The sequence below is a fragment of the Grammomys surdaster genome, unplaced genomic scaffold, assembly GCF_004785775.1.
Source record: "Grammomys surdaster isolate TR1022 unplaced genomic scaffold, NIH_TR_1.0 149, whole genome shotgun sequence".
NCBI lineage: Eukaryota > Metazoa > Chordata > Mammalia > Rodentia > Muridae > Grammomys > Grammomys surdaster.
The window spans coordinates 227,348-244,518 of NW_021604607.1; the positions used below are offsets into that span (position 1 = coordinate 227,348).

The 17,171-nt window shown below is 49.2% G+C and overlaps 1 protein-coding gene and 1 pseudogene across 1 annotated transcript in view; both read left to right on the forward strand.

Annotated features, from left to right (window-relative positions):
* The first annotated feature begins 2,039 nt into the window (after positions 1-2,039).
* Positions 2,040-17,171, forward strand: part of Ttc7a (tetratricopeptide repeat domain 7A) — a 107,533-nt gene continuing 92,401 nt past the window's right edge. The window contains exons 1-3 of the mRNA XM_028765082.1: positions 2,040-2,469; positions 8,060-8,223; positions 11,555-11,723. Of these exons, the coding sequence (XP_028620915.1) occupies positions 2,283-2,469; positions 8,060-8,223; positions 11,555-11,723 (520 nt within the window). The 5' untranslated portion in view covers positions 2,040-2,282. The remainder of the gene's footprint in view (positions 2,470-8,059; positions 8,224-11,554; positions 11,724-17,171) is intronic.
* On the forward strand, positions 9,521-9,978 carry LOC114619216 (annotated as a pseudogene).

The window sequence follows — 17,171 nt, forward strand, 5'->3', positions numbered from 1 at the left end:
TTAATAAGACTGTTGAGGTCAAAGGTGTTTCTCTCCATGAAGAACAATAAAATCACTGGGAGACCAACATGATGTTGGCCAGTAGCTTTGGTAAGCTGGCATAAGAGCGGTCTTGACTAAAATTTATACTAAATTCTTATCTGTGAGATTCAAGATTATTTTTTAAAAATCATTTTTTTAAAGGGTCTTGTTATGTATCCCAGGTTGACTTTGAATTCTTTCTCATCCCCGTGCCTTTAGTTCCCAAATGCTATGATAGTAGGTGTGTACCGTCACATCCAACAAACTCCACTTTGTTGCTTGCCTTTTATCTCGGCAGATGTTATTAATTCAGTCACAACTCTGTGACTGTTTTGTTTGTTCTTTTTCCTATATGTTTTCACTCTCTTGAAAAAAAAAGTTGGTCATTAGAAGATGAAGGACTTGCCTCTGCTGGAAAAGAGCTAAGAAGTGGTGAGTCATGTGGAGGAACACTTGCTTTGTATCTGAAGCATGAACTCCATGTCCTCCTCCCCACCCACTCATACTCAAATTGATGACCGGATCAAACAGACAAGTAGCAGTGCTCTCTGCAGCCAGACCCCTAGTATTTGTCACCGTGCTTGACAAAGGAATGGGAAGAAAAGAGGGGGTTTCCTTGTTTCTGTCAGTCTACCCTCCCCCTTCTGTCAATCCTGCTATTTGCTCGGCCCCAGCGTTAACTCCCACGAACAACCGGGCTAGGGTAAATTGAAAGTGCATTCTCAGACACTCAGGTCCACCTTTGACTCTTTCTGCCTCCCCATCCCCAATTCCGCCCCACCGCCTCAGTGAAATCTAGTTCTGTGGAACCCTAGGTTCTGCACACAGAGGCAGGGATTTTTGCCTTCCAGGGTGGAAGGGGACTTCATTTAGATTACACGTAGAAGCTGGGGTTTTGATAAGGACCGGATCTGATGATAGGGGTCAGGAGCCTGTACTCTGATAAAACGGAAAACCTTAGTTCTGTTCTGAAACTTGAACCTGTGAATTTCCCGGCAGCAAGGGGCAGGGAGTGGAAGGATCTTTCGGAGAAAGCAGTCAGTTTCAGGTTTCTGGGAGTTTACTAAAAAGCTTGCCTTAACTCTATCGTCCTCGAAAGTTTTCGTACTGGACCTCACAAGTGACTTAAGTACAGGCCCTGGGTATTGTCAGTGTTGTCTGTGGTTTGAGCTACATCCTCAATTCCCAGGCAGGATTGACAGCTCCAGTTTCATCAAGGGTGGGGGTACGATACTTGCCTTCTAGCCAGCGTAGTCCTGGTTCCTCCCTCCAAGCCCCGCCCTGAGTCCTTTGAACTTCTGGGCGCCGCTGGCCTTAGAGCCAAGCCGAGCGTAGTGGAGCGCTCCCTGCAGTTCTGTTCAGTCTTTAGACACCAAAATGAAGACGCAGTAAGTGGAAAAGCAGCTGAGATCCTCTTTTAGAATCTAGAGTAGGGAGTCTGAAGTTAAAACAAACATAAGCCCTCTCCGAGTTGGGGACATCCGAAGAGTTTAGGGACTTGCCCCGGCCGGTCTGTCCGCAAACCCGCGGGCGAGGCGCGTTGCATCCAGCCTGGATCCTCAAGAGCGCGGGACTACAGCTGTCCCGCGGGCCCCTCCTCGGATTTGTGACGTGCCGCAGGCTGTTGCGGTGACGAGGCCACCACACAAAGCCGGGCGGTCCGGGTGAAGGAACCCAGGCCGAGAGTCCTGACGGGATGGGGAGGGAACGGGGAGCGAGGCGCCCCCGGGCGCCCGGGCTCCCCGCAGCATTAAAGTGAGCACCCAGCCAGCGGCCGGAGGCCGGCGGAGGGTGGGCCGAGATCGCCCTTCTCGCGCTTGGCTCTTGTGGCCTCGCTGGCCGCCCGCGCGCCCGGCCCGGCGGGGGATAGCCACGCCCACTTTGGGGTGGAGCCGCGGCCCGGGGAGGCTCCGCTGTTGGAGACGCCCAGGCCCGGGGCGGGGGCTGTGGCAGCAGCTGCAGCACCGGCGGCGACAGCAGCGTCAGGAGCTGCTGCAGCAGCGGCGGAGGCTGCTTCTGGACGACTTGGGGTCGCGCAGCCGCAGCCCCAGTCCGGAGGCTCCAGGCGGTGCGCTAGGCGCTGCCGCCGCTGCTGCTGCTGCGGGCCCCCCGCCGCTTCCCGGGCCCCCTCTGCCACCCGGGCCCCGGATGCCGTCTGCACTCCGGTCAAGTCTGCTGGAGAGTGCGCCCCAGCCTGGTCGCCGTCCCCGGCCTGGTCTCCACTCCTCCGCCGCACCTCCCATGACAGCTCCCGCTCGAAGATGGCTGCGAAGGGCACGCACGGCACCCACCTGAAGGTGGAGAGCGAGATGGAGCGCTGCCGCGCTGAGGGCCAGTGGGACCGCATGTTCGAGCTGGTCCGGCATCTGCAGATGCTGGGCATTTCCGGCGGCGGCAGTAGCAACCGGCGAAACAGCCCGAGCGGCAGGTTCACCTCTCTGGACACCGGTGAGTGAGGGAAGGGAAGGTTCGCCCGGAGCGAGCGCGCGAAAAGCACCGCCTCGTCCAGGAAGCGCGACTCGACCGACCATCCTGAGCCGGCGCTGGGCGTTACCCTCCGGCTTGCCGAGGCAGTTAGGAACGTCCTTCTGTCCCAAGAGAAAAATCTCTTTGCAGATTAGGTGTTTGAAGAGAAGAGAGAGAAAGAGAAAAGTTTGTGCTCTTTGCCTTTTAAGGTCACGTGGGTAACCCTACCGTGAAATGGAGGTTTCTGTAGGTATCGGACCCTTGCCTCCCTAAACTGCCAAAACTCCCTCATGTTAAATTTGTTTCTCTGTGTTTTCTCTTATTTTCCCTTCAAATAATGTTGAGACCAAGCTCTGTCCACAGTAGACTTAGAGACCGAGGCGTTTGTTGAGAATTGGGTAGGTCGGAGAAGAGGCCGGCAAGCCTCAGGATCTTCGCCAGTGGTGGACACTGGCCCCATCCAGTCTTGGCAGCCTGTGGCTTTAGCAGCAGGGCTGGTTTAGCTGGGCTGGGCTCTTGTGCTGGAGCGGGAAAACACCCTGATGGGGTGGAGGGAGAACCCCGCCTAGTCTCCAGACCCAGATCCTGTTTCGGGCGTCTTGCTCTCTGCCTTGAGAGAGGTTCAGAGCCCGCCGCGTGTACACACCCACCTTTTCCGAAGGAGCAGAGAATAATCAGAATATAAAGAGTTTTCCAAAACCACCCAACCCGGGACGCCTCTGTGGGAGTGATAGGGTGATTATGACAACAATAATACCCTGCTCCGATATAGTGCTTACTGTATGCCAGACTTAAGTCATCACTCCTCCCAGCTACTCCTAGTTGCTGTTTTTGCTGTGTTTATAGGTAAATAACTTAATCAGCCAAGAAGTTGTGAAATATGAACTCCGGATTCTGAGTACATCTTTTCATTTGTTCTATGTTCTCTCAAAGATGCGTACCCTTGCAGAGCACCCAGGGTGGGTAGGAGGCAGGATGGTAGAGAGTTGTGGCTTAGATTGCAGAGCTCAAAGGAAGGGCAGAGGGATTCGGCCGACCTGCCTGGTGTTTGGGAAGGGCAGGGTGTTTGCCCACAGAAAGTCCTGAATGCAGGACTCCCAGGAGGTCTGAGAATGGCCCAGGGGTGCACCTGTCAGTTCTTCCCTGTTCCAGGGCACTAGCAGGAAATTTACAGGAATCCTCTGTGCTGGTGTGGGTAGGACACACGAAAGTATTGGTACCTGGTACCCCGTGTGGGAATATGAGTGAGGTTAGCCCCACAGAGCAAGGTGCTGGGCCCCAGACAGGAAGCAGTGGGCTTGTTTTTCCTATGTTCTTCTTTAGAGCTTCCAGGGAGGCTCACCACTTGGCTAATCAGTATCCCAGGAGGAAAAAGTTTAGGGAAACAAAAAGCTGAGGGAAGAATGGATTCAAAGATGGACTTTAATATCAGACTGCAGGCCTTCTGGGCTTGGTACCACACATCTGCAGTCCTATCAAATGGAAGGCGAAGGGAGAGGGTAGGTTTTAGTTTGAGGCCAATCTGGGCTGTGTATGTATTGGTGAAATTCTTTCTTTGAAAAAAGAAAGAAAAGAAAGAAAAAGAAAGGGAAGGAAGAAAACAAATCCTATGGAGCTAAGTGGCAGAGTCCCTAGGTTTGATGCCCAGCACCCATAGTAACAACCACCATCAAAACTTTCAGGACTTTTCAGATTCATAATGTGATCATCCAGTGTGAAGTCAAAGTGAGGTTCATACATGAATGCTGTGTTTCCCAAACCTAAGTGGACCATCTTCTATGGAGCGCCTTTGGGAAGCAGGCACAGCATTGTTTAACTTCCTGCTAATAACCCTGTGAGGAGGGTAGAAGTTTTCTCCTTATCTTTGGTATGAGGACACCAGGGTGCAGAAGTCACTTAATGTGTATGTTGGTGTGCTCATTCATGAACATGTCCTAGCCAGAATGCTGGCACTAGTGGTATGAGTTGAGACCTGGAGCTTGAGTTTTGAGTTGTCTTTGACAGTGTGGGGGCAGGGACACAGGAACAGACAGACAGACACAGGGACACACATGTACACACACACCCACCACCAACAACAACAACAGCAACAATAATGAAAATGACAACGACAAGAGGAAGGAAAGCACATAGTGCCCAGAACATCCAAGAGCATCTTGGATTGACAGCTATTTCTCTTTCTCTGGATTCCATAGTTACTCAGAGAATAGGAACCTCATGTGGGGAAAAATAATGTTGGTGCCCATTTCCCTAACTGCAGTGTAGGAAGGATAACTGCAGTGTAGGAAGGGCACACACCACAGCTCAGCACTGGAAAGAGGGCAGAAGCAGAAGCATCTCTATGAGTTCAAGGCCAGCCTGGGCTACATAGTGAGTTCCAGGTCAGGTCAGATAGGGCTACATAGTACATAGTGAGACCCTGACCAAAAAAAGATTATCCTTTTTAAAAATTTTGTGTATTTTAATTATGCACATGGATGTGTGGACATAAATGAATGTGCCCATGGAGTCAGAAGGTCCTTGGCTTCCCTGAAACCACTGAGCAGTCAGACTCTTGCTACCTAATGGTAGCATAAGGAGGAAAAAGACAGAGGTTACTAAGAGGGTGTGGGGGTGGCCGAACCCTAGACATCCATATTTCACGGAGGCCCTGAGGGCTGCTGTGTCAGCGCTTTCTGTGGAGACTTGGAGGGACATCAGAAGTAGATTCCAGAAGATGCCAGAGAGAGGAGCCGGCTCCTGAGCAGGTTGGTTGAAGGAGCTGAAGCACACAGCCCAGGCCTTTTTCCCAGTCTGAATAGGCTGCTCCTCCCATGGGGGAGGTAGTTACTATCTGTGTGTATTCTTCAAACTCACATCCAGTGCGATTTGGTGAGCACGGGTGCCAAGAGCTTCGCAGTCTGGCCTGTGACATTGAGGTTGTGTTGAAAACAAAGCCGTCCCAGTATTCTGATTTGATTTTTTAATCAACTTTCCCCATTACTTTTATTTATTTTATCTGCGGGGCAGGTGTACTTGAGCCAGAGTGTTCTTGTGGAAGTTAGAGACCAACTCGCAGGAAGTCACTTTTTCCTCCCACCATGGAGGTTCCGGGGACCTAACTTAGGCTGACAGGCAAGATGAAAAGTTTTGCTTGAGCTGTCTGGCAGCCAGCCAGTGTTTTAAGTCTGTGAGAACATTATTATGAAACATTTACAAAATACTTTAAGAAGGGAGAAGGAACCACGTCTATTATCAACCAACTTCAGCGGTCATGAGCTTATGAACAATCTTTTTAATAAATTAACTTACATTTTATTTTATTTGTGTGTGTGTATTTGTGTGTGCGCGCGCATGCACTCGAGATACACTCTTCTGTCAGAGGACAGCTTGCTGGAGTCTCTTCTCCTCCCACCATGAGGTCCCATCTGCTCTAACACGACCACCACCCGCCCCCAAAAAAAATCAAACGAAAGAAAAAATACACAAAATTCTGTGCCCTCTTTCTAATTTTTTTTTAAATCAATCTGATTCAGCCAAATCAACAATGCTTTTTCTAGTTTCTACAAGTTAACTTTTTTTCCCACATGTGGAGGAGTCACAAGTTTGAGACTGCACTGCTGCACACCGCCACCGCCACCGTGGGAGGCATAGGTTCAAATGTTTGTGAGAAGGGGCTCTCAAGTCTCTTTTGTCATGCAAGGTATCCGAGATTAGGGGCCTGTATTTCTGGGAGGGCGGTGAACAGCCCGCAGGCCGAGGCGTTAAGCTGCCAAGGGAGAGGATCTGGGGTGAAGCGGGCTCTTTCACAGGAGGGGCCTGGTGAGGGACACACCAGCGCCCTGGAGCTGGCTTGGAACCCTGCTGGTTTGGAACCCTACTGTGGGTTTCCTGAGGCCGGGCCAACCACTGAGCCACAAGCACAGAAGTACACAGCTCGTGAGGGAGCTGGGGCTGATGACGAGCGAGCGTCCTTGCTCTTCCCAGCTGAGATTTAGAAATGAGGTCGCCTTCTGCGACTGCAGGCACTACTCTGTGCGCTGCTTTTTTCCTTCCTTCTTTTTTTCTTTTATGAGGCAGGGTCTCACAGAGTAGCTCAAGCTGACCCAGAACTCAATATTTAGACTAAGCCTGGAACTTACAGAGATCTGGTGCTGCTATTGGGATTAAAGGGGTGTCACTACCATGACCTGCTCACTCTGCTTGCTTCCTTTCTTCTTTTGACAAGGCCTCACCATGATCTCACTATGTAGACCAGAGTGATCTTAAACTCGGAAATCTGCCTGCCTCTTCCTCACTGGTACCACTTTAGCTTGAAGTTCCTCCCAGAGTTGCACATACGGAACACCCTCTCTCTATTTTGTGGGTGCAGGGTGCCCCTTTTTATGGACATATAAAATTTTAATTAGCAACCTATTTTTTTCGTTTGTTTGTTTTGTTTTTTGGGTTTTTTTTTTTTTTTGCTAGTATACATGCTGCTGGATGAGGAGTTATGAGTTGGTTGTTTTACACATGTGCAAAGGCATCTATCTGTAGGATGTTGCCAAGTAGGCCCTTCTAGAAGTTTCTTCAACTTAGGTTTCATCAGCACATCATGTTTAAAGGCAAATCCTCAAAACGTTAATTTTTAAAATCCTGAGTTTGGCAGCAAAGGATATGATGGTGTTTCCTCAGGGTAAACCCATTGTGGGACAGTGCAGCTACGATTCAGGTTTAGGGCTGCGTGGTGTTGTTAGGGATGGAGATTTCTCACAGGAGGGCTGCAGACATGGCTCCAGAACTGAGCAAAGGCAGTGATTCTCAGAAGGAGAGAGCAGTGTAGCAGCTGAAAGCATTGTGAAAAGGCAGGACAGAGCAGATGCTCCTAGAGGTACTACTGACATAGCTGCCCCTGTCTATTGGCTTCCTCTCCAGAAAGCTAGGAGATCTGACTCACCTGACAGGTATTTATTAGGCCTATCTCGTGTGTAATGGGGCAGGCAGTGAGCTGCCTTTTTGGACTGTTGGGATACCTGGCTCCCCTGTGGGGTGTGTGTGTGTGTGTGTGTGTGTGTGTGTGTGTGTGTGTGTCTGTCTGTCTGTCTGTCTGTCTGTCACAGGTAGCAGAATGTGGTAGTGACAAGATTGGAATTTCACTGTGGTGGGGGAAGCACAATCAAATAGTCTAAAGCTACTTGCCAGGCCATGAGGTGTGCAATCAGCTCCTATATGAGACAACTCTTAAAAATGGAAACTGTACATGCCACATTCGCTCTTTGGCTGCTAGGTCATCCACTAAAGTCCTGTAAGATGGGGCAAATTGATTATGCAACCTCAGGAACTAGGAGAGTGTGAAATGTCCTGTGAAACCCTCGCAGTACAGTTCTTCCCTTCCATGGTTTGAGTGGGGGCTTTTTGTTTTTCCATGGGTTCTTGCTCTGTTGCCCAGACTGGGTTAGAACTCCCTTCAATCCTCAAAGACTATTTAAGTTTTTGGAAAATGCACCTTTGTTTTCTCAGACTTGAGCCATTGTGCTGGGTAGGGGTGGTTCGGGGCTCAGGATATCTTACTATGCATCTTCAAGGAGTCAAGGATCCTTGTCTTGTTTTTCAGATGACTTTGGAAAATTGCTGCTAGCAGAGGCCCTTCTGGAGCAGTGTTTGAAGGATAACCACGACAAAATAAAAGACTCCATCCCTTTGCTGGAGAAGACTGATCACAGGCTGAACAAAGCCAAGGACCACCTGAGCAGCATCCTTAACAATGGGAAGCTGCCGGTGAGTCTTCAGATTGTCTTACTCAGAGATCAGGGCAGAGCAGACTCTCTAGGCAGCAGGTGGATTCTTGTGTATCCCAAGTAGCTCTGATGGATGTGGAGAAGAGGCTAGGAAGGCAGTCCTGAGGTGCCTCCTCCTTTTATCAGAATCCTACAATCTGGTGATTCCTGAAGTCCCAGCTTGCTCAGTTCTGTGGAGATCAGTGATGTAAGCCACTGCCCTAGCTTCTGCTACTCACTGGGCTCAGAACTGCAGCATCTCATTAAGTCTGCCCAGGTACTTCTTATGATGCCTTTAGCCCCACTTCTGTGACCTGGGAAAGGCAACCACTTAGCAAATATGGTTCCACCTGCTCTGATATCTCAAGCTCTTGAGAACTAGAGTGGCAATAACATAGTGACCAAGGAACTTGGGCCTGTTGAAGGACAGCTTCTAGGAGTTTCAGTCTCAGAGTGAGACGTTCTCATCTGTTATTTCCTATTGGGCAACTTTATGAGAGTACAAGGACATGAGGCAGAGATAGGACAGGCAACTAAAGATTTACTTAGCAGGGGATCGTTATCCTAAGCTGAGGAACTCTTGCAGGCAGCCTTCAGCTGGGCAAGGATGTGTCATCCTCATTGGTCACATCCACAAACCAAGAAGACTTAAAATTCAGACACAGGGTCATTGACTTTTAATGTTGCCAAGTAAAGACATTAGAGAAATGACAGTACAGCAGTGGGACTATATGGTCATCTTTGATCCGTAAAAGAGAAAAACACTGTCCCTGTAGTGTTGGCTGCCCTAATGTAAACTGTAATTAGTCCACAGGGATCTGCCAACAGCAACACCCACTCTTTATGGCCTGAGTGTGTCCTTACAAGTCTTGGTGCCCTTTCACCTGTGAGCACAGTCATAATCATTGCCCGTGGCCTGTGTTTATCTTGCTTCTGTCTCGGGCAGATCAGAGCTGTGTTCTAGACTTTGCCCTATTAATGCCATTAGCCTCCCTGGGATGGGAGGCAGGGAATGGGTATTATTATCTCTTCTTCATCACAAGGAAGATGGGGCTGAGTAGGGAGAACATGAGCCTGTCGCTTGAGACCTCTACATGGAAAGGCAAAGGCACAGCTGAGAAGCTCTGTGGGCTGCATCCTGCTGGGAATGTGTTACCTGGGGCCCTGGCTGGGGACGTACGTGGCTTCTTGAGGAAACTAACAAATGGTTTTTTAAAAATTAGCCTTTGAGAGAAACTGCTGGACACTTTTGGGATTTTTCACAGTTTGTCTGAACACTGAGACTACAAGCAGTTAGGATGGCGTGTGGAAGTCAAAGCCACACTTCCTGGGTGACTCCTCCGCCAGCCAGGCCCCTCAGATGAGGGCTGCTCCCAGAAGAGCACCTGCAGCTCAGCCTCCAGCAGCAGCTGCACCATCTGCAGTTGTCTCACCACTGCTGCACCCCAGCAGCCAGGTCTGATGTCCCAGATGGCTACCACTACAGCCAGTGTGTCTGTGGGCTCTGCAGTGTGGGACACACCCTGGGTCACACCATCACTGGGGGCTGCAGCGGAGGTGGTGATGCTGAGCCTGCAAAGCCTGACATCACTTACCAAGAGCCTGAGGGAGCCCAGCTGCAAGACCAGCAGTTGGACCTTGTTCACTAGAGAGCAAGAAGTTTCTGGAGTGTGCTCAGAACCAGAGCGATGTCAAGCTCTGTGAGGGCTTCAACAAGGTGCTACGGCAGTACAGAATTGCAAATAGTTTAATCTAATCAAGAAATCAAGCTGAAGAAATATAAAATTGGTTCTGTATAATTGATAGTACAAGTGCAGACCCTTATTTGTAACAGCTTCATTGCTTCAGAATGGCCATGAAAGAGATCTAACTACAGATGTTTACTGAGGCTTATAGTGCTGGTTACTGGGCAAGTGTGTGGCCTTCTTGAACCAACTGTATTGAGATTATGAGTTTAAAAAAAATAGTTTATTCTGAAGAAAGAAATCAGCCTTTGAGAATTAAAGGTATTCAGAACAGAAATAGTTGTGTAGGCATTGCAAGGCATTGTGGGAACTTCACAGAAGGGAGCTTCCTAGGACTAAGGAGGCTTCTAGAAGGAGGTGTGGCTGAGGGACTAGATGACAATCTTGGCAGGCATAGGGAAGGTTCTGAGTGAGCGAAGGCAATGAAGGATAGAAATTCACCAAATTAGAGATTCATGGTGATTGAGGATGGAAGGTTTGCTTCCACAGGGCCTGGCTTTGTCTCACCCTGTCTCTCTTACTTGGCCCCTTAGAAAGACGATGGTGATGAGCATGGAGGAAGTTCTCCTGGGATCACAGATACCTTGACCTACCTTCCCACTGCAGACTGAGAATCTCCAGCCAGTGGGAGAGGTTAGAGATTGGAAACAGGATTTCATCTCCAGGGAAATAGTCTGATTGGTGCCCTTGTACCAATGGCAGTGGCCAGAGCCTGACCAATAGGCAAGTTGTGCATAAGGCTCTAGCAAGTGCCATTCAGAGATGGAAGATCTCAGAGTAGACTTCCATCTGATGCTAAACTTCAGGGCTCCTGCCCAGCCAGCTCAGCTCAGCCTCTCAGTTGGTGGTACTGGCTGATTTGTCAGTGAGCACAGCCCTACCAGGGTAGCTCGGCCAGGGCCAAGTCCCTGGCCAAGTAGAGTAGCTGAGGTCCTAAGGATGCTGTGAGAGTCCTCTGAGTGGGTGGAGATTTGCATATAGAGGCAGGGTTTGGATTAGGTCTTCTGGGTCTCCCAGTCTCTGCACTTAACCCTACTTCTGCTAAGATAGGATTGTGGCCCAGCAGGCCCCTCACCTCCTGTCCCATGCTGCTAATGTGGCTGCTTCCCCTTCCAATGTCCTGATGCAGGGGCGTGGGTGACAGCTTTTGGGTCCTCATGAGCTCTTTCTAAAGCCTTTCACCTAATTTCTCTAATTTCACCTAACACACACACACACACACACACACACTATAAATTTGGGGCTCCATAAAATTTGGCTCATTTCCCTGCCCCTAAGTATTGAATTTCTGGGGGGATAGCCTGGATCAGAGGCTTGTAGGGGCTCAAGAGAGGGCCCAACTCTACAGCTGCCTGAAGTCAAGACAGGAAGCAATTAGGGATAGTCTAAGCATTTTATTAAGAGCCATGGTGTAGGCAGTAGTCTGTGGACTTGGCTGTGGAAGCACTGGAGCACAGGTATCGTGGAAGACTTCCTGGAGGAGGAGAGTTTTGAACAGGGTTTTAGGCAAATTGTGACTTGTGGCTCAGTAAGAGAGGGATAGAAGCTTTGGAGTGGGAACCTGTTAACACATCTTTGTCCTTTCAGCCACAGTACATGTGTGAGGCCATGCTGATCCTGGGCAAGCTACATTATGTGGAGAGCTCATACCGGGACGCCATCAGCATGTATGCACGGGCTGGGATCGGTGACATATCCGTGGAGAACAAGCCCCTGTATCAGATGCGGTTGCTGTCGGAGGCCTTTGTCATCAAAGGTAGTTGCCCACTCCTCTTTGGGCTCCCCCACTGCCCAGCTGGTCCACTCTGATCTCAGGCATCTAGAGCAGGCAGCAGCATACATGGGGTAGTGAACAACATGTTGGAGGCGGGACTGCAAGGCAGTGTCAAGATGTTAACCCCAGGCCATGACTACACAGTGCTGTTAAAGGAGGGCTGCTCAGGGCAGTCTGGTGCTCAAGGGACTGGAGGACTCAGGCTCTCACCTGGCCTTTGTTGACAACTAGTTACCACAGTGGATGCCTCTTTACCTTTCTTGGCTGCAATTGACCTGTTTTTAAAGGAGGTTGTGATACCAGCCCTTCCAGTGTTCTCGTGACCTGCTGAGTTGTGTAACCAGGTCAAGAAAGCCTTAAAGAGTGTGGCAGTTCTTGTCCCGCCTCCTGTATCACTCTCCAGATGCGGGGCCTCTGCTGTGAGCAGAGAGGGAACACTAAGATAAGGACTTCATGTCCTGAAGGATCTTTTAACCCTCCCAGGGCAAAGAACACTTTAAAAGAAGGATTGAGGCCTAGAGAGGAAATGTACTTTGCCCAAATGTACCCATTTGAGTGTGGACCAGAACCACTGTCTGTGATGTTAACATAGGAAAATGTGTTTTCCCTCCCTGTCCTGACACAGATACATTTCTATGTAGGCTTCGGGTCCTCATGGAAATAACTGTGACTTCTGTAGAGAGGACCTTGACTCTGGCTGCTCCCTGAGTCCTATGCCTATCGAGTCCCCTATTTTTAGGAAGCCTACCAAGTTAGTTTCCCTGGACAGGTGGGGTGGAGGTACCCACCTTTTAGGGCCCAGCTGTGAGGTCTCCTTCCTCTGCTTACACCCTGTGTCACAGGCTAGTCTTGGGGAGCGATCGTAGTTTGGTGCTCAGATCTTTGGGGTTTCGTGGGAACCACTTCAGCTATGGATATCCTGAACTGAATATCCTCCCTTGGGGCTCCTTCTCAGGTCTTTCTCCTACCAGCCTTGCTCAGTATGTATTGTTCTCTGTGTCCTGCTCTCTACTCTCTCCAGCATGCCTCCAGCTTCTTGGGGGAACACAGTCCTGGTGGTCAGAGGTCCTGCCAGGGAGGTAAGGATCCGGCATTGCTCGAATGAGCTGAATGGGCCACTCGGCTGTAGGCTGTGCTGGCTCCCCCATCCCTCAGTGATTGCATGTGTCCTCTTCTGCCATTTGCCTGACTCCTCTGCTTGACCCCTCTGTTCTGTTGCAGTGACCACACCTGCTGCTTGGTATGTCGGGATTTGCCTGAGCCTGAGTGTGCTTGAGACCATGCACAAAGCACAAGGGTGTGTGCCTGCTGTAACCTAACTGAGGCTGTGGGATCTCATGGGTCCCTTCATCCAGAGGGCACACAGGGAGATGGGAAGGGCTGACTGTGGGACTGGCTTCATTTGTGAGCTTCAGTGACAGCAGAGTAATGTCACTGCAGCCATTACATCCTCATGCCAAGTCAGGTGTGGCTTACCTAAGTCGGCACACCACTGAGTTGGTGCTCTCTTCTTCCCAGGTTACACATGAGGAGTTGAGGGGTTGCGGTAGCTCCTGTCAAAACTCACAAGGGTTTGGGGCAGTCAGACAACCTCTGGCGTAGTACTCAGAATTATAGGTAGAAAGGAATTACCCCAAATCCTTATGTTCTAGATAAGGATACTGAGGTGATGGAAGGGAAGCCATTTACCCAGTACATCCCTTAGCTTCTGTTGGGACTAGCATTCTCTGTGTCCCAGGAGCCTGTCAATTTTGGCTATTTCTAATTCTGGGTGACCTCTAAATGAGCCAGCCTAAGCTATAGCTTTCTTTTTCTTTTCCCATTTTTGCGTGTGTGTGTGTGTGTGTGTGTGTGTATGCTCCTGTGTGTGTGTGTGTGTGTGTGTGTGTGCACGCACGTGCGCGCAGGTTATATGCATGTTTGTGTGGATGCATGTTTGTGTGTATATATGTGGGTCCTCATGCATGTGTGTGCATGCATGTATGTGGGGCTCTGAAGTTAGTGTTGGGAACTCTCCTCAATTGTTCTTCTTCCATTCTCACTGAGGCAGGGTCTCTCAAACACAGAGCTTGCCCTGAAGATGCTGCCTCTACCTTCTGAGATTGAGATTACAGCAGACCACCATTCCCACCTAGCACTTATGTGGGTTCTGGAGATCCCAACTCTGGCCTTTATGTTTGTACAGCAAGTCCTTTAACCACTGAATAATCTCCGGGTGGGGTTCATTTGGTGCCACCCAGTACACCCCTGGCTAAGAGGGAGAGGACAGAGCTTCTGTGTTAGAAGGGGTCTTGTCTAGCCACCTGCGGTCAAGGCTCAATGCTTTAATGTTCAGTTCTCAATTTAAAGGGGAAGCCCCACCCACACCACCGAACCCCTTCTAGCTTCAGCAGGTGTGGGTGGAGGGAACCCATCCTTTGTAATAATAGGCAGAGATGTCTCAAGACAAGCTCAGCAGACAGTTTTTCTGCTCAGAGGGCAGTTATTCTTCTAAGTTCCTGTAGCAGGCTGTATGTTCGGCCAAGGTGGGTAACTCCACCTAGGTCCTATTATTACTGGTCTATTGTGGTAGACAAGGTCTTTCAGGTCTGCTCAGGGCTGGGGAAAGGGCACAATCTTGAGCCAGCCAGTCTGGGAGACTTGATGGGGCCAAATGTTAGCTGCTGTTCTTTTTCAGGACTGCTCTGGTCCCTCCTCCCATTCTCAACGACATGAAGGCAAACCCATTCATAGCTTCCCCTGTAGAGCAGAGGGACTTGACTGTCACCCTCAGGGCATCCCATAAGGACATAAGCTACACTCCTTATCAGATTGGGACTCTTGTTCCCAGAGAGTCAGAGGTGCTGACTTTAAACCTCACTGGGAACCTTGAGACAGGGACCTTAGTTGTAGTAGTTTGGGTTTCTGTTGTCCAAAGAGCAGCATTTGACACATGTGTGTCTGTAGGACAAGGAATACGTGATAATCCTACTTCTCCAAGGGTATGTAAGGTTCCTTCAGAATAGAGGACTGACAAGATGGCTGTCTTGTGTGATGTCATTCCAGTGGGTAAGGGCTCTTGATGTCAAACAAAATGTCTCAGTCACTGTTCTATTGCTGTGAAGAGACACCACAACCACGGCAACTCTTTAAAAGGAAGCATTTAACTGGATGCTGGCTTACAGGTTCATAGGTTTTGTCCATTGTCAACATGGCAGCAGGCTGGTGTGGTGCTGGAGAAGTAGCTAAGAACTACATCTTTATCTGAATGCAGAGAGAGACTGGGCCCAGCACGGACTTTTGAAACCTCAAAGCCCACCCCCAGTAACACACTTCCTCTGACAAGACCACACCTCCTAATCCTTGTAATCCTATAAAAGTTCCACTCCCTGGCGACTAGGCATTTAAACGTATGAGCCTACGGGAGCTGTTCTCCTTCAGGAGACCTGATGACCTGAGTCAGTCCCCAGGACTCACGTGGTGAGAGGAGAGAACTAACTTCTAACAAGTATCCTCTTACTTTCATGCTGTGTGCATGAATAGATGTAGAAAGAAGCCCCAAACAATGGAGAAATACAATATTCTCACTAAAATAGAAGAAAATGCCTTCATGAAAAGGCCTGCCATTCCTGAGATTCTGTTCCTTGCTTGCTCTTGAGTCACTGTCCCAGTTGGTCCTATCCTTTCTTACTTTAAGCATGAACCCCAACATTGCATTTGGGCAGGCTAAGTAATCCCTGCACAAGCATCTCCCTGGGTTATTCAGCATATAGCATCTCTCCTCTGCCAAGCTCACTTTTGGTATGTTCACCCTATTCTGTCTATTCAATGGGCTCCTTCCTCCTGAAGTCTGGCCTCCAGTGTTTCTTGAAGTCTCTGGCCCACATTTCACTAAGAAATATGATTTGGCAGCAGTTGATGAAGCAGGCCCCTGTTAGGGTTGCCAAGGGTGAGAAGCTAGGTGTGTTCCCTTGTATGAACGATGGGCAAGTGAGCGGAGCCTGCCTTGTATGGTATGGCTCCAGGAAAGCAGCATTCTGGAAGTTGCCAGAACTGGGGGAATGAGCTCCCTGGTGCCAGTCCTTCCTGTCCAATCTTAGTCTTAACAGCAGTGAAGTCTGCTATCTCTAAAAAGCAGAAAATAGAAACCCATGGAGAAGGCTGGTCTATAACTTAGAGCCATGGACGCTGCATGGCCATGATGTCTTGGCCACGTGGCTGACCCCAGGCCTGATTCATGAGAGATTCTGTCCTGATTCTCAGCCTTCTGAACATTTGAGGGGGCAGTTTGTTGAACATTTGGGCTGCTGCTGATGCTGGGCAGTTCCCCTTCTAGTGTGAGTGGAACACTTCAGGCATCCTATAGTCTAGTGTGAGCAGAACACCTCAGGTGTCCTATAGTCTAGTGTGAGCGGGACACCTCAAGTGTCCGATGGTCTAGTGAGAGTGGAACACTTCAGGCATCCTATAGTATGAGCAGAACACCTTGGGTGTCCTATAGTCTATGAAAATATTTTTGAATTTTTTTTTATTTTAAAAGTAACTTTGAAAAATTTTGGCAGGAAAGATAGCTCAGTGGTTAAGAGCACTTGCTGCTCTTGCAAAGGACCTGGAGTCTGTTCCAGGCATTCACATGGTGGCCCAAAAACACCTGTTACTCCTGTCCCAGGGCATGTGATGCCCTCTTCTGGTGTTCACAAGCACCAGTCAGCAGGCAAAACATTCATATACATAAAATACACTAAATAAATCTTTAAAAAATAATAGTAGGGCTGGGAATGTAACTCAGTCAGTAAAATGCTTGTCTAGTACATCTAAAGGCTTGGGCTTGTTCCCAGCACCACATAAAGCTGGGCATGGTAGCATAGGCTTGTAATCCGAGCACTTAGAAGGTGGAGCCAGGAGGACCAAAAGTTCATGGCCATCCCTGAAGCTAGTCTGGGCTACATGAGACCAAAAGACAATGTAAAAACCATGTTAAAACTCACACACACACAAATGCACACCCACGCGCCCACGCGCGCACACACACACACACACACGGTAGTTTATATATTTAGCAATAAAGTCAAGCATAGCAAGACCATGGATTTAATTTCCAATATCATGGATGGATGGATGGTTGGATGGATGGTTGGATGGTTGGATGGATGGATATAGATATCTCAAAATATTCATAGACTGAAGTCTTTGTTTTTCCAAACAAAAAGGGGGGAGGGAACACTAATAAAGCCTTGCTTGTTATATATATGTACATATTCTGCAAGAGCCGAGCATAGTGGTATACTTTTGTAATGACAGCATTACAACAGTATTACAGTAGTAGAGGCACCCAAAGAGGATCAGGAGCTCAAGGCCATCCTCAGCTGTATAGGAGGATGGAGTTTGGGATACAGAGACTCTGGCTCAAAGAAACAAACAATGAAAAAATAAAGCATGCATTTCAGCATT